Source organism: Pezoporus flaviventris, unplaced genomic scaffold (assembly GCF_033815535.1).
Source record: "Pezoporus flaviventris isolate CSIRO_AGI_PZ_B2104156 unplaced genomic scaffold, CSIRO_AGI_Pfla_v1 ptg000035l, whole genome shotgun sequence".
NCBI lineage: Eukaryota > Metazoa > Chordata > Aves > Psittaciformes > Psittacidae > Pezoporus > Pezoporus flaviventris.
Window position 1 is genome coordinate 14,874,667 of NW_026892583.1, and position 24,211 is coordinate 14,898,877.

Here is a 24,211-nt window from a genome sequence, read left to right on the forward strand (position 1 = left end):
AAACATGTTTTGATAGGTAGGCATCTGATACAGAAGTTGCACACCTACTCAGCAAGAAAATTAGGGTTTTCTGCCTACATGTGTTCCATGCAACTGAATGAAGTAATCCACCAAGGAGTGCTATATTTCAGCTGAAGCATTCGTGTAATTGCAGTATCTGTTACAAGTACAAACTAGTGTGGGGGCTTGCCCAAAAAACATGTTGCTTCCAACCTGCAGTTCTACAAAGGAGCCATGTTACAGCACAGTATGAACCCCAGCTGGAGGCAGCAGGCATGTAAGAAACCCTTTTGTTTCCAGAAGAAGTACAGCTGAAGTAGGAAAATTATATGGTCGATGTGCTAAATGCTTTCCACTTTGCACTTCATAAAAGAGGATGCCACATCCCTGGGAGATGCATGGGCAGCTCACTGTGTGGCGCATCAGTGACCTTAATTGGGGCATTCAGGTTTTTGGCTAGCACTGATTCCAAGTGTTTCTGGCACAGGTCACCATGAAAGGTATCAGCCTCATTGGATGGGGAACCTGCCCCAGCAGTGGTCTTCTGACTACTTGGTGGCTGGGTGGTGTTGCTGGAGTTACTATCAAGATTGAGCATGTAGGTTGTGCTTCATCACCAACCTCAGCAAGATGTGTTCCTGCAGGCAATACCACATGCCTGCTTCATGTCCATTTGCAGATACAAATAAAAGCTGTTCATCCTCATGTAATGTCTGTCACCAGCAAAGTCTGGGCATTCCTTAGCATTCAGGCATCACTGAGGTCAGCTTTTGGCAGCTTTGCACCTGATTAAGTTCTTAAAAAGGATGCCGGGTGTGACTAAAGCGAGAGTTGTGTGGAAATGAGGACCGGTTGTTCCGTACAAGCTATGGCTATGCAAGGAGTCCATTTCCACCTTATGCTGCCCATCAGAATTAGGCTGTAGCTGGTTCCTGCTTCCCTCAATTAGAATCATAGAATCATTAGGATTGGAAAGGACCTTAAGATCATCTAGTTCCAACCCCCCTGCCGTGGGCAGGGACACCTTATGCTAAATCATATCACCCAAGGCCTCGTCCAACCTGGTCTTGAACACTGTCAGGGATGAAGCATTCACAACCTCCCTGGGCAACCTATTCCAGTGCCTCACCACCCGAACAGGAAAGAATTTCCTCCTTATATCCAACCTAAACTTCCCCTGTTTAAGTTTGAACCCGTTACCCTTTGTCCTGTCACTGCAGTCCCTAATGAAGAGTCCCTCTCCAGCATCCCTAAAGGCCCCCTTCAGATACTGGAAGGCTGCTATGATGTCTCCACGCAGCCTTCTCTTCTCCAGGCTGAACAGCCCCAACTTCCTCAGCCTGTCCTTCATGTCCTGTGAGCAGAGTTGAACACCTTGAGAAGCTTTCGGAATTGAATTGGCATGAGGCTTTGTAGCCACTAGTTCCCATCCAGCCCCTTTTTGAAGCCCTTTCCATGTGTTATGTATGAAAACCTTGGAGCAGTTTAGCCCTAGATCAACCATGCACAGCTTTCCTACACAAGCATCCCTGTCAGGCAGGGGACATCTGAAGCCACACTTGACTTTTGGCTTAACTTCCAACTACAGTAGCATTCAGGAATGCCAGCAGCAGAGGTGGTATCTAAAAACCAATTAAAAAGGGAGCTGCTTCTTTAGATCTGTAAATAGGTTGGAAATCTGTATCTGAAACCTTCGTATTTCTTTGCCAGCTCTCTGTGGGTACACCCACCAAAGGACAGGTCATATCCAGATGGGGTTGGTTGGATTTAATCCATTTTAACTATCACAGTAGTAAATAATGAGCTAATACATCTTGTCTTTGTTTTCAGAGTTTATATTCCATTGTGTGGAAAAAGTGCACTGCCCATCCACATGCAGGGCTTCTAAATCAGAGGGTGTTCTTCAGGGTAAAATAGCATAGATCAATAACTCAGGCTGGAAGAGTAGCCTGTGTTAATTAAAATGAGGGAAAGGCTTTCCAGTGATGTTGTTGAAAAGGTCACAGAAGGCCAAGCTCAATAAATTGAAAAAAAGTAAGTATATATGCAGTTATAGATATATACACATACGTGTAACAACTAAAAAGACCTAGAAGCCTAAGTGCATGCTTTCCTTTTTAAATGCACTACTATTGGAATATGAACAACTTTAAAAACTTTTAGCCTATTAAAGTAATTAATTGATATTAAAACATTACATGCTGTCTGCCTCAGACAGGTGTTTGAACTGATGGGAACATGAACCAGCTGCAGCTAGAGTTTATTGAAGAGCGAAATCAGCTATTGATGGCCATAATCTTTCTTGCCGAAGAAAGGAATATATGTTTTATTACATCTGTCCAATGTGCTCAGATCAGTAACTGAAAACTGCAGAGCAAGGTGGACTGGGGTCTTTTCTAGTCTAGCACTAAAAGCGTGGGAGGTGGCTGACTGTGTAAGCACTTTGAAGTGCTATACATGTTATTCCTTGTTGCTGCCTCTCATTTCCTTGCTGTAAGGAATTTCCTTTATTAAAAATATTCATTAAATGATAAAGGCAAAATTAATAAAAATCTTCTATTATGATTATTCATTAAGAGATATGAATAGTTGACTTTTTTCATGTTCTGTAGTTCCAGCTGCAGGTTGTTGTGGGTAAATTAAAAATAGTGATAATATTGGCTGGGGTCAGTTTGCCTGAGGGGTTGTTTTGAAGTTCTCAGGGTACTATGGCTGAAAAGATGTGTGCTAGGGAAGAGGTATTTTTATTACTATTCCTAAAAACAAAAGACTTTATTCACCACTTTCCTGTTACAAAAAAAAACCCAAACCAAAGCAAGCCAAGATAAATCTGTGTATGTTGAGAATTGTAGTCGCCTGAATGAATGTTGCAGATAGAGGAGGTTCTCCAGTGGTGCAGGATGCGTGTGAAGGTGGTTAGTTGTTTGCACTGTAACAGCCACTGATTAATAGGCCTCCTTCTTCAGAAATGAGCTTTAAGTAAAATAATGAGCAAAGCAGGATGGATTGTGAGGTGGAGATTGTGGCACACCAGCAGGGTGGGCAGGCAGTCTTGGGCAGGCAGTCTCAGGCAGGCAGCCGGCCGTGTGGGCAGCAAATTCGTGGAGGGGAAGATGATTAGATGAGGAACTGGGGGGGGAAAATGGTGATTGCCATTTCCCTTGACACTTCAGTGTTCTGGGATAAAGCAAATTGATGAACTTGGAGAAGAATGCCTGGAAGAGAGTGAAAAAGCGATATGACCCCTGAGAAAGGAAGCTGCTGCAGGGTTCAAGAGGCCATTATTTATTCAATTCTAAATTCCCGTGCTGTGACAGTTAATGCCAAATGTTGCCCAAAAGTTCCTGCTTGTTTGGGGTGGGGTTTTTTTGGTGGGTTTTTTTTTTTTTTTCCGTATTTTTTGTTTGTTTGCTTGTGTTTTGTTTGGGATTTTTTCTTTTTCTGAAAAAACTTGTATCTCTCATGCTTTATTTGAGGATGCAAACCTTTGCCTTTACATACTGTGGTCTCACAGAAATTTCTAAGCTCTCTCTATCTGTCAGGAGTAAATTCACTTGATCTTTATTATTTATTGTACGTGTGTATATATACATACACACACATACATATAAAACTAAGAATAAGCCAGCAAGTTGTAATTATTTGTTTTAATGTCAGTTAATGGCAATGGATGACCTCTCTGGTTCCCCTCATCTCTTCTGTGTGTTACAGTTACACAGTTTATTAGCCAGAAAAGTGCATTAGACTCAAGAGTTTTCACCTTTTTTTGTACAATCTCTGAAGATATTTTGAGGGTGCAGACCTGTATGGTGAATTGTCCCTTACTTAATCCCTACTCCCCAACTACTTCATGCAGAATGTTTGGTGGCCTGTGGGATCTGTGGGATGTTTCCAGCCCAAACCATTCTATGATTCTATGTAGAGAAGGAACCTGTCATGGTTGCACTGAAGTGTTGCAGCTGTGGGTGGACAGTGCTTGGGCTTACTTGGCTCTGAGAGTCTATCCTGGAGGTCATTTCTAAAGTCAAGCTATTGGCAGCATCCTTTTGGCCTCCTGCTGTTGTCCCCATTAAAGCCTGTGGCTCTTGCCCTGTGGCAGATGCTCATTGAAACATCCACTGTGGCATGGGCAAAGTGTCAGGAGCTTACACCGAGGAATATGCTGTGAGTCTGGGGCTGGACTTGATGCCTTTTCTGCTGGGAGGATCAAGCATTTCTTCCAGGCGCAGTGCCTCACTTTTCTGCTTGCTCTGGCTTTGCATTGAAAAGGTAGTTGGAGACTACGGTGGCTGAAAAAACAGAGAGGTCGTGGGGTCTCCCTCCTTGGAGATACTCAAAATCCATCTGGGCATTGTCTGGGGCAGTGGCTCTAGATGGCCCTGTTGGATCAGGGGGTCAAACCAGAAGACCTCCGGTGGCCAGAGCTTCTCATACTACTTAGTTGCCAGCCTGGGGAGGTACAGACCATGGGAACATCTGCCACTGTGTGTCCTCCAAGGGAAAGGTGTAGATTACTTGACAAAAGCTTTGGCCCCTGGGATTGTTCTCACAGCATGCTGGGCTGAGCCACTTGTTTCTAAGGTAGCTTTAGGAGAATGCTGTGGGATCACCTTCACTGGAGCTTGTGCTATGTTCAGAGGGAGAGGTTTGCCTGGCTCGAACAGAGAGCCGTCAGCAAAGCAAGCTGCAGGGAAGTACTTTACTTCCTAGAAATAACAAATACACCCTGAGAATCAAATCTCCCTATGAGTTTGTTTTTGAATCATATTTAAATGAAGATTTAATGTGAAAACATGTTTCCTGATCTAAAGGTGAATAGTTTAACTGTACAGGACAGATATTTAAGAGTTGCGTATCTCTTTCCAGTAAAAACACTCTGGGCAGAGATTTCCTTCTGGTAGCAAAATGAGGCTGTTATTTTATATGCCTTTGACCAGATTCCAAAAAAAAGTTTAAAATAGTGAAGTTGGCAGATCCTGTTACAGGAGGCACCCAGGTGGAAGAGGCAGAGCTGTGAAAGGTGAGGCTACAGTGAGGAATGAAGGGTGCTGGGGTGATGGACACCAAACCACGAGTTAGCTCTTCAACAGCTGCCAATATTGCTTGCTATAGCAGGAGTGCATGGCTTGCAAATGACCTATAAAATTAATTGCCAGTTAGAATCACCTAATTAGTGAGCTCATGATTATTAATTGAAGGCACATACGGGTTTGAGGTTTTGCACAGCTTCTCTGCCATGCTATAACTCCACCATGCATTTGCTGCTACAGGCTTTGTCAGAGCTGCATTTGCACGGTGGGCTGTGAGCCCCCAGGAAATGTCTGATGTTCCTGTCCTATCTCAACCTTTTGAAGGGCAGTTTCTGAGCACTCTGCCTGGGACCAAGGAGTACTTTAGTGAGTGAAGGGCTGGAGGTGGGTGTGGGAATCCCCATGCACATAAAACCAGTGAAGACCTGACACCTCAAAGTTAAGTCACTGTTAGAGTGCAGAATAACAATCTGTTTGCTTATAGAATCATAGAATAGTCAGGGTTGGAAAGGACCTTAAGATCATCAAGTTCCAACCCCCCTGCCATAGGCCAGGACACCTCACACTAAACCATGCCACCCAAGGCTTCATCCAACCTGGCCTTGAACACCGCCAGGGATGGAGCATTCACAACTTCCCTGGGCAACCCATTCTAGTGCTTCACCACCCTTACAGTAAAGAACTTCTTCCTTATATCCAATCTAAACTTCCCCTGCTTAAGTTTGAACCCGTTACCCCTTGTCCTGTCACTGCAGTCCCTAACGAATAGTCCCCAGCATCCATATAGGCCCCCGTCAGATACTGGAAGGCTGCTATGAGGTCTCCATGCAGCCTTCTCTTCTCCAGGCTGAGCAGCCCCAACATTCTCAGCCTTTCTTCATATGGGAGGTGCTCCAGCCTCGAGATCATTCTCGTGGCCCTCTTCTGGACTTGTTCCAACAGTTCCATGTCCTTTTTACGTTGAGGACACCAGAACTGCACACAATACTCCAAGTGAGGTCTCCCGAGAGCAGAGCAGAGGGGCAGGATCACCTCCTTTGACCTGCTGGTCACGCTCCTTTTGATGCAGCCCAGGATACGGTTGGCTTTCTGGGCTGCGAGTGCACACTGAAACCTGGTCATGTTCATTTTCTCATCAACCAGCACCCCCAAGTCCTTCTCCGCAGGGCTGCTCTGAACCTCTTCTCTGCCCAACCTGTAACTGTGTCTGGGATTGCTCCGAGCCGGGTGTAGGACCTTGCACTTGGCATGGTTAAACTCCATGAGGTTGGCATCAGCCCACCTCCCAAGTGTGTCGAGGTCCCTCTGGATGGCATTCCTTCTCTCCAGGGTATCAACCGAACCACACAGCTTGGTGTCATCGGCAAACTTGCTGAGGGCGCACTCAATCCCACTGTCCATGTCAGTGACGAAGATGTTGAACAAGACCGGTCCCAACACCGATCCCTGAGGGACGCCACTCGTTACTGGTCTCCAGTTGGACATTGAGCCATTGACCACAACGCTTTGTGTGCGGCCATCCAGCCAGTTCTTTATCCACCGAGTGGTCCATCCATCAAATTGATGTCTCTCCAATTTAGAGACAAGGATGTCGTGTGGGACAGTGTCAAACGCTTTGCACAAGTCCAGGTAGATGACATCAGCTCCTCTACCCCTGTCCATCAGTTCTGTAGCCCCATCATAGAAGGCCACCAAATTGGCCAGGCAGGATTTCCCCTTAGTGAAGCCATGCTGGCTGTCACCAAGCACCTTGTTGTTTTTCATGTGCCTTAGCATGCCTTCCAGGAGAATCTGCTCCAAGATTTTGCCAGGCACAGAGGTGAGACTGACTGGTCTGTAATTCCCTGGGTCATCCATTTTCCCCTTCTTGAAAATGGGGGTTATATTTCCCTTTTTCCAGTCATCGGGAACTTCACCTGACTGCCATTATTTATCAAATATGATGGACAGTGGCTTAGGAACTTCATTTGCCAGCTCCTTCAGGACCCACAAATGGATTTCATCAGGTCCCATGGACTTGTGTACATTCAGGTTTTTAATATTATGGTGATTTTTTTACTTGCTGGGTACCACATAACATTTATATAAACACCTCTCTCAAGCATCCTGTAAGATATCATTAGTTAGTGGTTGCTGAGTGATGCAGGACTGCAATGGCTGAACATGTAAGAGCTGGGGCACAATGAAATGTGCTGTGTGAGACTCAGAAGCAGTTCTGCAACTTTTTGGATGTGTTTGCGTGTTGTCATGTACCAGCACCTAACACGTTGTTCTGCTTTATCCCTTCTTGCTCCTGCTTAGGCTTCAGCTCAGTTTAGGTTTTTTTTCTCCCTTAACAAATCTCCAGGCGTGCACAAGTTGTGTTTTTAGGGTATTGGCATCTTGAAAGTGTCAGTGAATATTTTTCTAAGGACCTAAGTACAGATGTACATGGCTGGTGTTTTCATGCCTGAATCCCAGATTTACATGGCAGGGAAGCAGGGTCACAGAGGAAGCACTTTCTTGTGCTTACTCAAACCCTCACCACAGAGTTAAATACTCATCAGGAGATGCTAGTCCTCTCCCACATTCTCGGATACACTTTTCTGATCAGGTGCATTTCATCTGGGTCCCTGTCTCAGGTGTTGTCCCATTTGCTGCCTTTAGACATGCAGAACTGGGGTGGAAGCAGAGCTTGGATGTGTGACTGGCTCATAGCCTGATGAGACAACAGCAAGGGGCATCAAGTGCAGTTTTGATTTTGAGACATGGAAAGGTGCAAAGGCTTGCCCAAGGCTAAGGAGGAGGTCAGTTGCTGGATATGAATCCCTGACCTCCCAAATTGTAAGGAGGTTTGAAAGCAGTGTTCATTGGAGGAGTCCTTCAGCCAGGTTATCCTCCCTGGGTGCAGGAGCAGGAGAGTTGTCTCAGATTGGGCTCAGGTTTTCTCATTCCTCACTTCTTCCCAGGTCTCTGTTGCAGCAGCATGTTTATTTTTGTTGCAAGGGTGTCTTGCAAGTCTGCTTCCAGAGCTCCACTGATGTCAATTCTGTGCAGCACTGTGGTTTGTAGAGTCAGTTGATACGTGGGGAAAATGTCAAGGGAGAAGTGACGCTCCTCCATGCATACATAATGGTAAAAGCTCCACAACACCTGTCCTTTTGAGGAGTAATTTCATTGAGAAGTTAAATCAATACCTGAAATGTCTGTATAAGCCTTTCTGAGATGTTCAGGACCGCGGTAGCTCTCCATCGCTGCATGTCGTGCTGGAGGGCCCTTGGGTTTGGGTTATAGCTGAAGGCTCTGCTGGCTACTGGGTGCAATATGGGCTTTAATTAGATCAGCTGAAATTTCTTCATGGCCTGCAGGCTTGCTGATGCAGGGACCCATCTTTCCCCATAGGCATCTTGCTCAGCCTTTAGCAAATGGGGTTTTTACCTTTGATTGGTACCCCCTGGAGTACCAGGGGCCACCAGCTTTAGTTGGTTAGCATTATTTTTCAGGCAGGGAAACTTTAATGGGTCTTCATGTGGTATCTTTACTTTTTTTCTTTTTTTTCTTTCTTTTAGCTGCTGGAATTGTGTAATTTTTAATGGGGATCCTCTTACTTAAATCCACTGGCTGGGTGGGATGAGTTGGCAGGGCTCCCCTGTGACCTTCTGCAGCATCTCCAGCACTCCCACTGCTGAACCAACACCCCTCCAGCATGAGGGTTGTCATTGGTGGTGGTGATTTTAAGAAACATCCATGATTGTAAGATCAATGTTGGCTTTAGCAATGAGCCTGCCAGCCCTGACTGAATGTTTTATTTAGTTCACTGATAAAAGCTTTGACCTACATCTAGCACCAGAAAGCGATGAGGTTTTGATAATACTGGCAGAGGGCATGCTGCTAACCGAGCCTCCAAGTTGCAAATGGAAGTGTCCTTTAAAATAACATCAGATAAACCAGTAAAGGTTCCAGCCAGTAAACACCTTTATCTCTGCTAGGCAATATATAGTCCAGTTTTCATGGAGAGGGTGTGCCTCTTTATGAGCTATAGATACTAGGAAAAGAGCTTTCTATTTTTAGTTCTAGAAAAACAAACCAAAAGCCAAAAAAACTCCCACAGTTTTCAATGATATGAAGGTGTCAGCAATGGAAATGGGCTGGACCACTCAGGATGCTCAGTGAGCAGTTATCTGTGGTGGTAAAAAAGAAAGGTCCTGTTTGAATTGTTCTTCACTGTACATGTCTTAGGTGCAGTCTGTCATCTGGAGCTCTTGGTCCTCTGTGCAAGGTTATCTTGTGGCCAGCTGTAACATCTCAATGGAAGTCCATTCGAAAGCGCTTGCTGTCTTTAAGAGCAGTGAAGGTGATGTCCCAGAGGAAGGAGGCAGGGAGGTTTGCAGCCCTATCCTCGCAGCAGCTGGCTGCAGCTCAGGAGTCAGGGGGAGGTCAGCAATGGCAGGATGAGAATTAGCATCATTGCCCTGACAAATCAATAGTCACAGGGCGATGCTGCAGGACCACTGCTGTTCTGTGGCACCACATTGATTTACACTGCTTACTGGGGGGGTTATGTCTGTGCCGTCACCCATTTGTGTACTCATGTTGCATGTTTTGTGGGTTTTTTCCCCTCTCCAGGATGAACTTGACCTCACGGACAAGCATAGAGAGGCCATGTTCGCACTGCCAGCAGAAAAGAAGTGGCAGATCTACTGCAGCAAGAAGAAAGTAAGAGACCTATCTGCTCTGTGGTTGGGGGCTGAGCCTTCTCCCTCCCATTCAGGGTGGGGAGGAGATATTTTTCTCTGTTGATGTGTGGGGAACTGATTATAGTCTGCCTGAAAGCCTTCCCCTCTGCTGGGTTTCCAGTTTGCTGCCATGAAACAGGCTTGGGCATGGTTTTTGTCCTCTCACCAGCTCTTCCTGGAGGAATGCACAAATGTAAAGTGCACTGGAAGCCATGCCACCTCAGGTGGAGCTGGTGGAGCTTGCTTTAAGGGTAAGATGTGTCACCCTTGGGGCAATGAAGGGCTCTAGGCTCGTGGATGTAACTGAGATACCACTGATAAGAAATGTGTTGATGGGAGTCACTGATCTGTGGGCCCAGCTCCCAGCATGATGTGTCTGCTCTGTGATGTTGCCCCGTGGCTATGTTTCTTAAGCTGAAACCATGCACAGACATCTTCCCAGTGCAGAGATATGTTGATGTTTGAGCTTGGTTGCATCATGCTTTAGATAAAGTTCAAGAACTAAGGTTTGTTTGTATTTCTGCTGGTAAATCAATTCCTGGGTGGTCAAAGTCTGTGGTGCTCTGTACAGGTTCACAGTTGCGGCATGCAGCGATGCTGTTGCCAGCTCTCATAGTCCATTCGGGATGGAGCAGACTGCCTCACAACCTTTCTTCCTCAGTTTGTTTGGGATAATTGTAAGACGTTCCTGCTCATTGCAGGGGGAGTAGACTAAATGACCTTTAAAGGTCCTTTTCAACCCAAAGCATTCTGTGATTCAGTTTGTAAATTCACCACTGTGTCCCCGAACCTGGCTGCAGGAATTGGCTCAGCAGCGCTGGCAGTCCCCTGGCCCTGCTCAAAGAGCACTCACTGCCATTAATGCCTCTTTTCTCCTGCTGTAGCAGTGGCACCAGATTTTCCAGCCATATTTTGGGCCAAGAGCAGGCTTACCTTGCTCATGTAGGATTAAGTTTTAAGCCTCTCATAAATACCCCTGAAATCCCTATATTATTGTTAGACAGAGGCCTGCCATGCCTGAGATTTAAATCAGAGGGGAGGAGAGATGTTAACAAATTACAGGCACTGGTCTGAATCAACAAGAAAATAGGCAGGGGATACTTGCTCGTCACTGCCTGTCAGATAAGCAGAGCTGTGCTCTGGTGCATCTGGATAAGGGGAGACAACAGAGACTTAAATCAGACAAAGCCACGCAATTATTATTTTGAGTGGAGATTACATGCTGTCTAATCTCCTGAGGAAGGGTTTAGATGGGGCTGATGGTGCCTCTTTCCTGTTCCAGCACCTCCTGGCCCTTGTGTTTTTTTAAAAGCTGTGCTGCAAAAGTCATGCTTGCAGAGGGAGCCACAGAAGCGCCCTGTGGCATCCTCAGAGGTCCCTGAAGCAAGCACCCATCCAAGGCTTGATCCTGGCTGCCATAATGCTCTGGTCCTCGTTCTTCTCCTTCCCTATTTGTGATGGCATTTCTGTGAGCTGCAGAGTGTACATGCCACTGCTTGCTATGAAGGAGATGTACTGGTGGAGACTAATGCTTTTCTCCTGCTTTTTAAATAAAAATGAGTGAGACCATATCAAAAGAGGCTCCTGCAGTGGAAGAAACCAGGACTCACGTGGGCTGGAGGTCATGTCTCTAGGCATGGCAGGCTCTAGGCAGTCCTGCTTCTGTGTGATGAGCCTACCCCAGCAGCCTATGGTATCCTACCGTGTACATATGTTTTTATGAGGACAAATCACTTACATGGTTTCTTGGCATCAAGGAGAGGGGCTGGGCTTCTCCAGCTGTGAGCAGTGGCTGGGTTTTGGCTGAGGTAGTAAAGCTGGAGATGGGACAGTGGTCCTACCTGCCTTGGCTGCAGCCTCTGTGTTGATTTGAAATGCCCAGGGTGTACCCAAACCCTTTGGTCTGCCTGTGTTTAGTAGCATATTGTTGTTTGAGATGATGGTAACACCCAGTTTCACCTGGGGAGTCCCAGGGCGCTGGCAAAGGTCATCCATCGCAGGCAGCTGCCTGACTTACCAAGCATCCAAAATTGTCCCCTGAGCAGTTTCTTTCCTCTTTCCTCTGCTGCCAGTTTTGGATTCTGTTGGAAAAAGACTGTAAAAAATGAGGTGACTTCAGTCAGAGTGTCAAAGCCCCCAGTTTGTGGTATTCCTAATTTTTAGCATTTTCCCTGTTTTCCTTGTGGTTGCTGTGCTCCCTCCGCAATGGCTGAGACCAGTAGCAATGACCTGTGCCTCAAAAGAGCAGCATGAGGCCGGACAGAAACGCTGCCCAGCCTTCTCCTGATTCCTCAAAACCCAGCTTTGCTGGGCTCCAAAATATCTTATGCTATGGCCATAGCCCATGCAGCCAGGGTACTCTCCTGCATCCATTGATGGCAAAGGTGTGTGCAGCACAGAAAGCATCTGAGTATCTGTCTGTTGAGCACATTCCCTGCTGTCATGTGCTGTGTTTGATGCTTCTGCTTTGCCTTTGGTGTCATCCACCATACTCTGCTCTTCAGAGCACATGACAGTTGTGGCATGTTTTATATATTCCCATGATGGGCAAGGTGTGGTAAAAGGTGACCAAAATGACACATTCTGTTGTGGTGGGTTGTCCTGGAAAGGGAACTGGCAGCAGCTGGCCTTGGCAATGCTTGTTGAGAGGATATAAGGGAAAACTGGCTATTCCCCAGGCATGTTTCCTTCTCTGGAGTATTTCTCCCTGGCCTACAGCCCCATATCCTGGTTTCTCTGCCCTGCAAGCAGCTGTTTTTATCCCAGCCCACAGTATCAGCTTGGTAGTGTGAAGGTTTTGTCCTCCCTGATTCTCCATCCATGGAGACACTGGGTCTGACCTTGGCTCTGCCCCTGTTTGGAGCGGGAGGTTTCACTAGATGAGCTCGTCATGGTCCTACCCCACCTACATCAGCCTGTGATGCTTGGGGTAGGGCAGAGAGATCAAAAGCATCTCATGATGGGGGTTGGCAAGCTGGTTGGCAGCAACCTGAATGGGAACTGAAGTCAGTCCAGCAGCTGTGCAGTGTGTGGGTCAGGAGTAAGATTTAAAGATTATTAGAGACCTTCTTTGAAGTTGTCAGCCCTATCTACAGCTGTAATAAAGCAGGGAACTGCAGAGGTAGGGATGCATTAATGGTGGGATTAAATCTGTTTTTAGAAGTGGTATTTCTGGACCATGACTCTTTTCATACCTCATCCTGAAATATTTCATTCCCTGCTGGTCCTGCTCTCCAGGAGAGGATATTGCTCAGAAGCACAGGGAGGAAGCAGGAGGGTTTCCAGCTTTACTGTTTTTTTGGCTGTGGGTTTTCTTCAGTGGAAGAGGATGATTCAGGATGGCCTTTGTCAGGAAGCCATGCTCCAAAGGGAGTTAATAATTAACACTTTGCTCTTAGTTTGTAGCAGGAGGTTTGGTTACTGCCAGCCATACTGCTAGTATGGCTGGCAGTAATGGCATACATCAAGCTATTAAACCAGCTTGATGGGTGATCTTTATGAGCCTCAAAATCTGGGTAGATAAAGGGGTGTTCAGGTAGCGGCTCAGCGTAAATAACTGGGTGGAAGGGTTTGGTATCAAAAACCAACTCTTGCAAATGCAGAGTCTGGCTCTCTCCCCCTCCCTTTTGCTTTGTCCAAGCTCTCTGAGTATCTGTAAAGTTAGGGTAGGGAAGAAATGACCTGCAGGGATGTGAAGTGATGCTGTACTCATTAAGCTTGTGTTGAAAACCTGCTGGCATAGCTGACATTGGCTGCATACCTCTCATCAGTGTTAAGCTGTCCCCCACAAGCAACACTTGCATCTAAAATTTGCCACACATCCGATAGAAAACCAGGATCCCTTTGCGTTAGGAGAACTCAGTGGTTGTGGTGCTTTTGCAGAGAATGAGGAATAATGTGATAAATAGGGGAACGAATGATGGCTCTCCAATAGTACTATTATTTCCCAGCCAGACAGCCTCTTTCTCCTCCAACCGTGACTTTTCACCCACTCCTTCCAGAGACCTTCTCTTTCCACATTGCTCTTCCGCTTGTCCTGCTCAGTCCTGCAGCTCATTCATGGGACTGGTGTTGCTATTTCCTTTGTTTAAAAACCATACCTTTTAATTTCATTTCTTTTTCCTACAGTAACAGAACTAAGAGCAAAAGCCAACAAAGATGGCATGCACGGGGAGGAGGAAGAAATATCTTGGCATTTTGCCATGCTCCTGGGTCACCTGGGATGGATGAGAAGTGTTTCATAGCCCCTGGGAATCCAGATATACCTGCTGTTATTGAAGCAGCAGGTTGAAATATCATCTCGGGTGTCATTTTCTCAGGCTGACCAAGAGAAACAGGCTCTTTTCATGGCTGGGGGTATCTTTCAATAGGAAATATTTATAGTTTGTGTCTTTAAAGGTAATTACCTTTTTAGTTCCAATCACAACATGCTTTTGTTTAAGCAAGGTTTTTCTCCCTCTCCAGCCAAAAAATGCATCTGTTAGCAATCTTTTTGGATTTTAAAGTGAAGCTTTTCAAACAATGAACCAGCTGACTATGAAAGGCATCTGGTCGTGCTACATATGCTTATGGGAGCATAATTTTTAAACACTGGGAAATGTGTAAGAGGGCATGTGTGTATTTGTAGAGAGGGTATAGGAAGTGTTAGAATATGGAAAACTGGAGTGGTCTGGGATGGGACAGTTTGGACCCTGAGATCCCAACGTGGAGAGAACCTGATGAAGTTACAGTCCTTTGCAGCATTGCTCCAAGGAGAAGCAGCTTTAGTTGCATCATTGAGGTTTTGTTTCAAGGAAACCCGGGTGAGCCAAGCAGCTGGATGGACAAGAAAGAACCAAGGACTGCTTTGGGCTAAAACCTCCACTGAGACACAACTGGCAAAACATTGGCTGTGTTGATAGAGATGGGTTGGATTTAAACTTCCCGTGCAGGCTGCAGACCAGTTGGATTTAAAGCTCATCTGCACCACTGTCTGCTTCTTTTTCTACCTTGCGAAACAGCATCCAGGTGGATCAGTGGCAGCAGGCAGGGAGGGGACGCTTGCCAAAACGTGCCGGGCTACCAGCTGCCACCAGTTTTCCCTTGCTCTGCCATCACGGAGCAGCAAGGGATGGGGGAACACTGCAAAATTCCCTTCTGACTTGGTTTCACCTTGAAGGATCTAACCTGGTGTGTTGGACATCAGGTCAGGGAAAGCTGGCCAGCTGCCCTCCAGGGCTCAGTTGGAACAGCTCCAGATCCATCACCACCCCAATGGGCCATGAGTGTGGGAAGGAGGCTGCTGGATCAGATGGAGATGTCACCTGCAGGCTGGGCATCTAAAAGGTGTCACTAGAAGCTTGATTTGGAACTAAAGCAGTCGTAAGTAAGCATTAAGGATCTTCATAGCTGTCTTTCTCCTCACTGCCATGGGGACACACTGTGAGCAGGAAGGTGCTCCCCACAGCTGGGTTCTTGCAGGTCAAAATGGCAGGAGCTCATGGAGATGCACCTTCCAGGTATAAATAACAAAGTGCCCAAATGGAGCCAAGACTGGCCTTCAAACTGCTTTCAAGCCACCGCTGGCTGAGCCACCACCTCCTCTGTTCTGCTGCCCAGTGTCCCAAGCACACTTCCCAGCAGGAAGAGCAAGGGCATTCTAGCTGTGGGAGCTGCCGACACCGCAGTGTGTGGAAGCCACACTCCACAGGCTGTGGAAGCATCTGGTTTGTAGCCAAGATGTGTCAGGTTTGGGGAGCATAAAATCTCCCTGGGAAGAGCAAAGAAATGGCTGGAGCTGACAGATTGGTGACCTTCACTTGGAGAAGCTCTGGCTAATGAGGCATCTTGACTGGCCGCTTCTTTCCCTGCGGCACCTGGCACCAGTGGAGGGGATGGAGCTTCTTCATCGGGTTCACACCACAGCACACACCCCCCACTGCCACAGCAGCTTCCATCAGCCCTGTGCACGGAGCTCAGGGCAAGGGGGCAGCGGAGGTGAGGAGAGGGCACTGTGATGCCAGGGCTGCAGTGATGTGATGTGTGGTTTTGCCAGTCCCTGGAAGGAAGAAGTGGGTATTGTGGAGAGTGGGTGCAAATGAGGAGAGGGGCAGGGCAAAGATTTCCCCGACTGCCCGACTTTGGCATTTCCTGATTTTTTGCAGCACAGCAGTCTGCAATGGTGTGTTGGGGCCACTTCCCCGAGGACAGCAAGAGATGTTCATACAAATGTTACAGATGAGAAGGGATACCCGTCCCTGCATTGTGCAATTACAGCCATCAGCCTGCCTCTAAAAGAGCAGCTCGTAGTAAGCTACAGCATGGCACTAGGCTGTCAGCAGGGTTCCGATCAGCTCTCACTTGAGAGCCAACACAACAAAGACCTAAACACGGTGCAGAGAGGAAGGAATTGAGTGATGTTTATTTCCCCAGTGCTGGTTAGAAAGGATGCAGTGGCCCTGGAGAGCTGATGGTGGTGGTACTCAGCTCTGCATCTGGGCATCCATCCCTTGTTGAAGGCAGGCTGCAGTACTCACAACCCCAAAACCCATCCTGGGTGCTGGGAAACCATCTTACAAATACACCCTTTCAAACCATTATTCCCAGAGAGGTTCCTTCCTCCTCCTGACTCTGAGCAAATACTTGTGAGTCACTTCCCTCCAGGCTCATCCCTTTGTCAGATTTCTTTACCACCACCGGAATGCACTAAAGGACACTTACCAGTGTGCTGTAGACCATTACCCACTATAATTACCACTGAGCAATGTCCTGCAGTGAGCTGGGAGAAGCCCGTGTCCTGATCTTTGCCGGCTTTATTGTGCAGTCCCCTTTTGCCTGGGAAGCTGCTTTCCAGTGAGCCTGGGCGGCCACTCATCTGAATTAATGAGGTTCTGCTGCACTTAATTGAAAGTGCTCTGTAAATTGGGGGTTTCAGGGAGGAAATGCAAGAGCCCGAGGGAGCCGAGCAAAGGGAAATATTTATAATGCAGCATGTTAATTATAAATGAGCAGTTTAGCCAATTTTGTTGTTCAGCCTCCCGCTTCGCCCCCTGGAGACCTTTATTTTTTTGCTCCACTGCTTCTTTTCAGCCCTAAATGAGCAGCAGGTCCAGACCCCTTCCTGCTTCACAGGTGTTCACACCATGCTGGAAAGTCCATTCCACAGCATGGATCTCTTTTGCTGCCCAAATCTCTTGACTGGGTGCATCTGGACACCTCTTGATGCTGTGCTGTGGTGCGGACCTTGTCACCCTTCCCATTTGGTGTCACTGCTTGAATCACATTATAAGGAATGCTCCTTGTAAGAGGATGCTGATGGTACCCTGGGGTGATGGGGAGGACCTCCAGTGACATCTCCAGGAGGTGACAGGAGCTGGTCCCTTTTTGAACCATATTCAAGGCACACATGGGTGCCCCAGCTCTGCCATCCCCCAGGGCACTGTTTGCATGCCAGCCTCTAAGTAGGGCAGGACAGCTGGGAAAATCAGAATCTTTGCCTTCAGGCTTTGTGCGGAGCCTTGTCATGGCAGAGCATAGGAACACTTGGAGGGGTGGGTGTGGAGGGCAGGTGAATCAAGTATTTCGTACAGAACCTCAGTTCTTGGCAGGAGAAGGAAGGGAGAACAACCCACAGTATTAAAGTAGGGGGCAGGGGTTGTCAGGTCCCTTGTTGCTCTCAAACTTCTTTCGTCCCTGTCCCAGAACCAGGCACAGCGAAGAGTCAGGTCTGTAGGGACAGGCTGCACTTTCTGGGAGGGAACTGAGCCCTGTCCAGATTACCTATCACTGACTCGGTGTGTTCTCATCTTGGCAAACTGCAGCTTGGGAAGTTCAGATGCACAAACATTTTCCACATATGCTCTTGAACCACAGTAAATATTTGGGATTTGCTTCTTGGGCTTGTGGAAATTAGCCGGAGGATTGGTAGCTGTCTGCATGCACAGACGTGTGGGCAGAAGAGTAGGGTGTCCAGCTCCCACCATCACAGGCAATTGCGGTGTAGGATGACCTTTGCAAACATCTCTTAAAGTCAGGGAGGGGGTAAAACTGTGCATCGAGTCAGGCTGTGAAGTGAAGGTGTTCCCATCTACCAAGGGAAGATGTCCAGGATTTGTGTAGTATCGACTGACTCCAGCCTAAACCTGTGTGGCATTTCTGCTGTGACTCTCTTTCTTCTTTTGATACAGTGGGCTGATTTTGAAGTATTCCCTCAAGATCTGCCTTCTTGCTCCAAGCAGTCCCTGGGAACATGCAGTGTTGCTTATCTAAGCCAGACTTAGAAGTCCTTCAGTCATGTCCTGCAAGAACACAATATAACCTGAAAACCCGTTGTGGGTCCCACCAAATGCAGGGCATTGTAGACCAGGATAACCAAATGAGACTGCATCATTCAGTTGCATAGATCATGGGCCCAGGGCTGACATCCTTTAACAAGAGACATTTTCAGGTACATGTTCCCTCCTAACAACTAAAGAAGCCCTCAGAAGAGTTAGAATTAGAATTAGAATTAAACTTAGCTAGAGGTATTAAAGATAACAGGAAGGGCTTCTACAAGTACATAGCAAAAAAAAAACCAGACTAGGGAGAACGTAGGCCCCCTCAGGAAGCTATCAGCAGAACTAGCTACACAGGATTTGGAGAAGGCTGAGGTTCTGAATGACTTCTTTGCCTTGGTCTTCACTGGCAAAGGCTCTGACAAAACCACTCAAGTCTTGGAAGGCAGATGCAGGGACTGTGAGAATGAAGACGTTGGGCCCACGGTAGGAGAGAATCTGGTTCGAGACCATCTTAAAAATCTGAACGTGCACAAGTCCATGGGTCCTGATGAGATCCATCTGCGGGTCCTGAAGGAGCTGGCAAATGAAGTTGCTAAGTCACTGTCCATCATATTTGATAAATAATGGCAGTCAGGTGAAGTTCCCGATGACTGGAAAAAGGGAAATATAACCCCCATTTTCAAGAAGGGGAAAACAGATGACCCAGGGAATTACAGACCAGTCAGTCTCACCTCTGTGCCTGGCAAAATTTTGGAGCAGATTCTCCTGGAAGGCATGATAAGGCACATGAAAATCAACAGGGTGCTTGGTGACAGCCAGCATGGCTTCACTAAGGGGAAATCCTGCCTGACCAATTTGGTGGCCTTCTATGATGGGGCTACAGAACTGATGGACAGGGGTAGAGGAGCTGATGTCATCTACCTGGACTTGTGCAAAGCGTTTGACACTGTCCCACACGACATCCTTGTCTCTAAATTGGAGAGACATCAATTTGATGGATGGACCACTCGGTGGATAAAGAACTGGCTGGATGGCCGCACACAAAGAGTTGTGGTCAATGGCTCAGTGTCCGGCTGGAGACCAGTAACGAGTGGTGTCCCTCAGGGATCGGTGTTGGGACCGGTCTTGTTCAACATCTTTGTCACTGACACGGACAGTGGGATTGAGTGCGCCCTCAGCAAGTTTGCTGACAACACCAAGCTGTGTGGTTCAGTTGATACCCTGGAGAGAAGGAATGCCATCCAGAGGGACCTTGACACACTTGGGAGGTGGGCTGATGCCAACCTCATGGAGTTTAACCATGCCAAGTGCAAGGTCCTACACCTGGGTCAGAGCAATCCCAGGCACAGCTACAGGTTGGGCAGAGAAGAGATTCAGAGCAGCCCTGCGGAGAAGGACTTGGGGGTGTTGGTCAATGAGAAAATGAACATGAGCCGGCTTCAGTGTGCGCTCGCAGCCCAGAAAGCCAACCGTATCCTGGTCTGCATCAAAAGGAGCGTGACCAGCAGGTCGAAGGAGGTGATCCTGCCCCTCTACTCTGCTCTAGTTTGAGTGGCATGCACTCTTCATTAATTGTAAGAGACTGATTTTTTTGATCACAAAGCACATTCCTCAATGCTGTGTAGCCAGAACTTCAAGGATACTGGAGAGTTGGTACGAGAGAAATGTGGAAGTAAAATTTCAGTGTGATTTCTCCAAAACTGGTAACTGCAAGACTGATGCAGTATCACTAGGGCAGAGTTTGATCACAGGCAGATGGTGTAGTAGATTATATATAAAGTATGCTAGTTCAGTAAATCAGGCAGTGTTCCCATTTGTGAGCTCAGAATGTAGAAAGGCATGCTTATATAAAGTAATGCTAGAACTCAAGGGCGCTGCAAACATGGTTAATGCTATTTCTACTAATCTGCTGTCTTTGTTTCACTTTCTGCCCCTCCTCCAGGACCAGGAAGAAAATAAAGGAGCCACTAGCTGGCCGGAATTTTATATCGATCAGCTGAATTCAATGGCTGCTGTAAGTAATTCCCCAATGCTTTGGTGGTTGTGAACCCCATATGGGGCAGCAGCTTAGCGGTGGCATCTGTGGCATGGCCAGCATTGTGCCCAAGAGGGTGACAAGTAGTGTTTGTAGCAGCAATATCATCTGTTAGACCAACAGATGCAGCTCCAAAATAGAGGCATTCTGTACAGCACACAAAGCATTTCATCTCACCCCTGGCTAGGAGGCTGTGAGATGGGTGGCAGACAGTGGTTTTCAGTATCAAGCCACCAGGCTGTAAAGACCCCGTTCGATTACACAGTGCTTCCGTCTTGTACCTGAGACACCCTTCTGCTCTGGACAGCAATGGCAAAGCATAGTGCTGCAGGTTGTCCGTCTCACAAAGGCCAATGGAGCTGCTGTGGGTCCAAATGTCCCCCCTCAACCTGCCAGTGTGGTTAGGTGTAATTTTATGAATTACTTTCTTGTTGACGTTGTGCCAGGTGAGACACAATTAGCACTCTCTTCTGTAGGAAATAGTTTATTTCCTGCAAGGATGCACAGTTCAGAGTCCTTCCGTCTTCACTTCTGCTTTCAGAGGCTGAAGGAGTGGCCACTGCTCTATGGTTGGGAGCAGCATGGAAAACAAAAAGGAAAAGCATGATTTTTCTTTTTCATTTTTCCCCTCTTTGCCATATTGTAACAGGGATGGGGCAACAGAGAAGGTAGGGCTAGTTGGGGGAGTGGGGACTGAGGGGTGAGCAGTGGGCTGCAAGGCAGGATGGAGCATGCTGCTCCTCAAAGGGAAGGTGGGGATACCCAGGGCTGGCCATAGGCTGGCAGCCAGGCAAAGCCCTGAGCCTGAGCAGAGCTTATGATCAAAGCTAGCCAGATGCCTGGAGGGTGGCTTTGATCTCCCTGACACACTGCCAAAGAGGAGCTGGGTTAAAGGCGGGGGCAGCGCTGCTCTGTATATCTGCTGGGACCATTTCTCTCTCCTTTGGCTTAGCCTCGGCCTGTGCTGGCAGGGCTCAGCCTGACACTTCTGAGGTGTGCACTGTTGTATGGTGCAGGAACCATCTCAGGTGTTGCTTTAGCTGCAGCCTTGGTTGCATGCATTGGTGTGAGTATGCTATACCCCCATGCATGTCCAGGGCTGCTGGTAGCCGTGTTACCCAGGTGCAGCTGCAGGAGTCAGGATCCCATCCCGAGCACTGGCTGAATAGCGAAATCCTGTGTGGGAGATACACACAGCCACTGTCCACAGCCCAGGTGCACACTGGTGGGTTACACTGGGAGACCTGGGAGTGACAGGACCAGCTGGCTGACACTGAGCATACATGCTGCAGGGCATCCACTGATCCTGCCATCTCCTCTGCAGGGGCACATGGATACCTAGTGGCATGCAACGGGTACCAGGGGAAGCTAAAGGGTCCCTCCTTCTCCCCTGCCCCAGTCCAGCACCTTTCCTCTGTGAACCCCAAGTAGTATTGGTTTAGCCCCTCCTGCATCCTCATAGCTTCCCCCATTCTCTCAAAATACATGTGCTGATGAGTTGTGTGGATACTTGCAGGCAGCATCTGCAGGCTAAAGCAACAGATTCATCCCGCTGTCCAGGTTGTCTCCTTGCAGACCACGGAGGGTTTTTCCTCACTGCTCCTTTTCCCTGAGTCCTGTGATTGCCATAAGGATCTGGTCTTTCAGACTTCCAGAATCAGTTTAGAGTCCCAGCTCCATTCCTATGGCTTGGCACAGTGGGTGGCAAGTGCTCCCACTCCTCAGGCACATGTTTCACAGGGAAACCTCATCCCTCACTTCTGCCTTTCTCCTTTTGCAGAGAAAATCACTGATCGCCTTGGAAAAAGAAGACGAGGAGGAGAGAAATAAAACCATTGAAAGTTTGAAGACTGCACTGCGGACAAAACCAATGAGGCAATTCCCTTCCCTTTCCTGGCTTTATTGCTGCCGTCGTGGCTTTGGATTTGAGTTCTCTGGCAGAGTAGGGGGTTAAATAGAAATATAAATGGGGGCTGCAGAGGATGAGGACGGCAAGGATCCTGAAATGCCATTTGCTTTTTTCCCTTCAGTTCTTGTAATTTTGTTCCTTTTCCTCTGTCCTTTTAATGGCCAAGAGCCACCAGGACCTTCGCATCTGCTCAGGCAAATTTGCTTTTTTTTCCCATTGGAACAGAATGCAAAAAAATCCTTCCAAATTGAATTTAAAACAAAATAAAAATGTTGGTCAACCAGGCCCATTGTTTCAGCTTCAACTTCTCTTGCACTTTTTAAAGCAATAAGATCACATGAATCTGATTCAGGCTTTTCTGAACTGAAAAAAAAAAAACACGTTGCTAGGAGGTTTTGATGGGGAGGATAAAAAAAGCGTGGGACTCCTTCTTGAATGTCTGTAGTTTTTTCCTAAACTCAGCTTCTCCGGAGCCTGCATGCACACGTCTGCTAAAATTTTAAGATGCCTCAGGTCAACATTTCTGATGGTAATACGTTTCATTAAGAAATTCCTGACCTGTTCTGGTTATGGAAGAAACAAATTTGCTACTGCTTGCAAGTATGTTTCCCTCTTCCATTTCTTTTTGCAATGGTTCTTGTGATGGTACTTGGTAAGAAACCCCCAGGGTCGTGGATGAGCACCCAGTTTCTGTGAAACCTGGACCTCTTGGGTTCTGGCTCCCTGAAGCACCCTGGGAGCAGGGCTTGTACCCAGTTGTGAAACTTTGCAAAGTCCTTAATAGTCCTTTGTGAGTTCCGGAATTCAGAGGGATGCAGCAGGCTCTCTAGAAAATTTTACCTGTTAGATCTGCTTTTGCTCCCAAGGAAGTGAACATCAAATTTCCTATTGACTTTGACTGAAAGAAAAGCAGGCTTTGAAGCAGAGAAATCAGTTTCCCCTGAGCCTGCAATTACCCCTTTTATTGCTGCACATCAGCATGGCTTGTTTCGAATTAAAATCATCCCAGTGCTGGGACGTTCTTGGCTCATTTTCTTTCTGAACCCATGTCTTTTGCTAAACCAGAATATACCCAGCCTGGATGGCATCAGGCAGGGAGGTTCTGAAATGCCTGAATGGCATGCTGTGTTATGTCTGCCTGCTCTAGTGAATCTGCCTAGAGCACTGCCGTGAGTTTGCTATCTGCTTTCTATTTAGTTGTGTTAAAAGTCATCATAAAAATCAGAACTCCCTTAAAATTGGTGAGATGTGCCTAAGGGAGGAGAAGGATGTGGATGGTGAGGCAGGAGAGGTAGCAGTAGGCAGAAAGTCTTAACAGGCATCATGGTCATGGGCTCAGCTGACATTGGAGTATCTGTGGCTGATGAGGAGGTGATTCCACGGCTTGGGAGTTTCTTACAGTCCTCTGCAAAATTGGTCCTAAGAGAGTAGGATTTATGGCTCAGGTTGGAGACCGGGAAGGTTTTGCAGAAACTTGGCTGCAAACTCCTCACCTCCATCCTGGGGCTTATACTGAGGGCTGAGTTAGCTGACGTTCTTCCAAATATCCTAGCTCTGAACAACTTTGTGCAGAGATGGTACCTGGTTCCTTATGCCACTGGGCACCGGTTAATTTGATTTTTGCAACCCCATCCCTGTCTCTGGGCCATAGGAGTCCTGCAGGCTTTCTGCTGTCCAAAGTCCAGGAAAAATTATATAAGAAGGTTTACAACAGCCGTGTTTGAGGGTAAAGGGTTCTTTAGCATTTGGTTTTAAAGTTAACAGCTAAAAACCATCTTTCCCCTCTTTCTGACAGGTTTGTAACCCGGTTCATCGATCTGGATGGCTTATCATGTATTCTGAACTTTCTCAAAAGCATGGACTATGAGACGGCAGAGTCTCGAATACATACCTCGCTCATTGGATGTATAAAAGCACTAATGAACAACTCCCTGGGCCGGGCTCATGTCCTGGCTCATTCAGAGAGTATTAATGTAATTGCTCAGAGTCTGAGCACGGAGAATATTAAGACAAAGGTGGCAGTGCTGGAAATCATGGGCGCTGTGTGCCTGGTTCCCGGGGGCCACAAAAAGGTACTGGAGGCGATGCTGCACTACCAGAAATACGCCAGCGAACGGACTCGTTTTCAGGTAGGTGGGCCTTGACTTTCCCCTTGGTTCCTGAAATTTGGCATTCTTGTCCCTTCTTCCTCCTGGATATCTGAATGCTGCTTGCATATAATTTTTTGTGTCTGTTTGCAACTTAGATACTCTGGGAATTACCCCAGA

The 24,211-nt window shown here is 47.3% G+C and overlaps 1 protein-coding gene across 1 annotated transcript in view; it reads left to right on the forward strand.

Moving 5' to 3' along the window:
* Positions 1-24,211, forward strand: part of DAAM1 (dishevelled associated activator of morphogenesis 1) — an 81,735-nt gene that overhangs the window by 26,365 nt on the left and 31,159 nt on the right. Inside the window, exons 4-7 of the mRNA XM_061462721.1 lie at positions 9,636-9,725; positions 19,943-20,014; positions 21,816-21,910; positions 23,740-24,073. Of these exons, the coding sequence (XP_061318705.1) occupies positions 9,636-9,725; positions 19,943-20,014; positions 21,816-21,910; positions 23,740-24,073 (591 nt within the window). The remainder of the gene's footprint in view (positions 1-9,635; positions 9,726-19,942; positions 20,015-21,815; positions 21,911-23,739; positions 24,074-24,211) is intronic.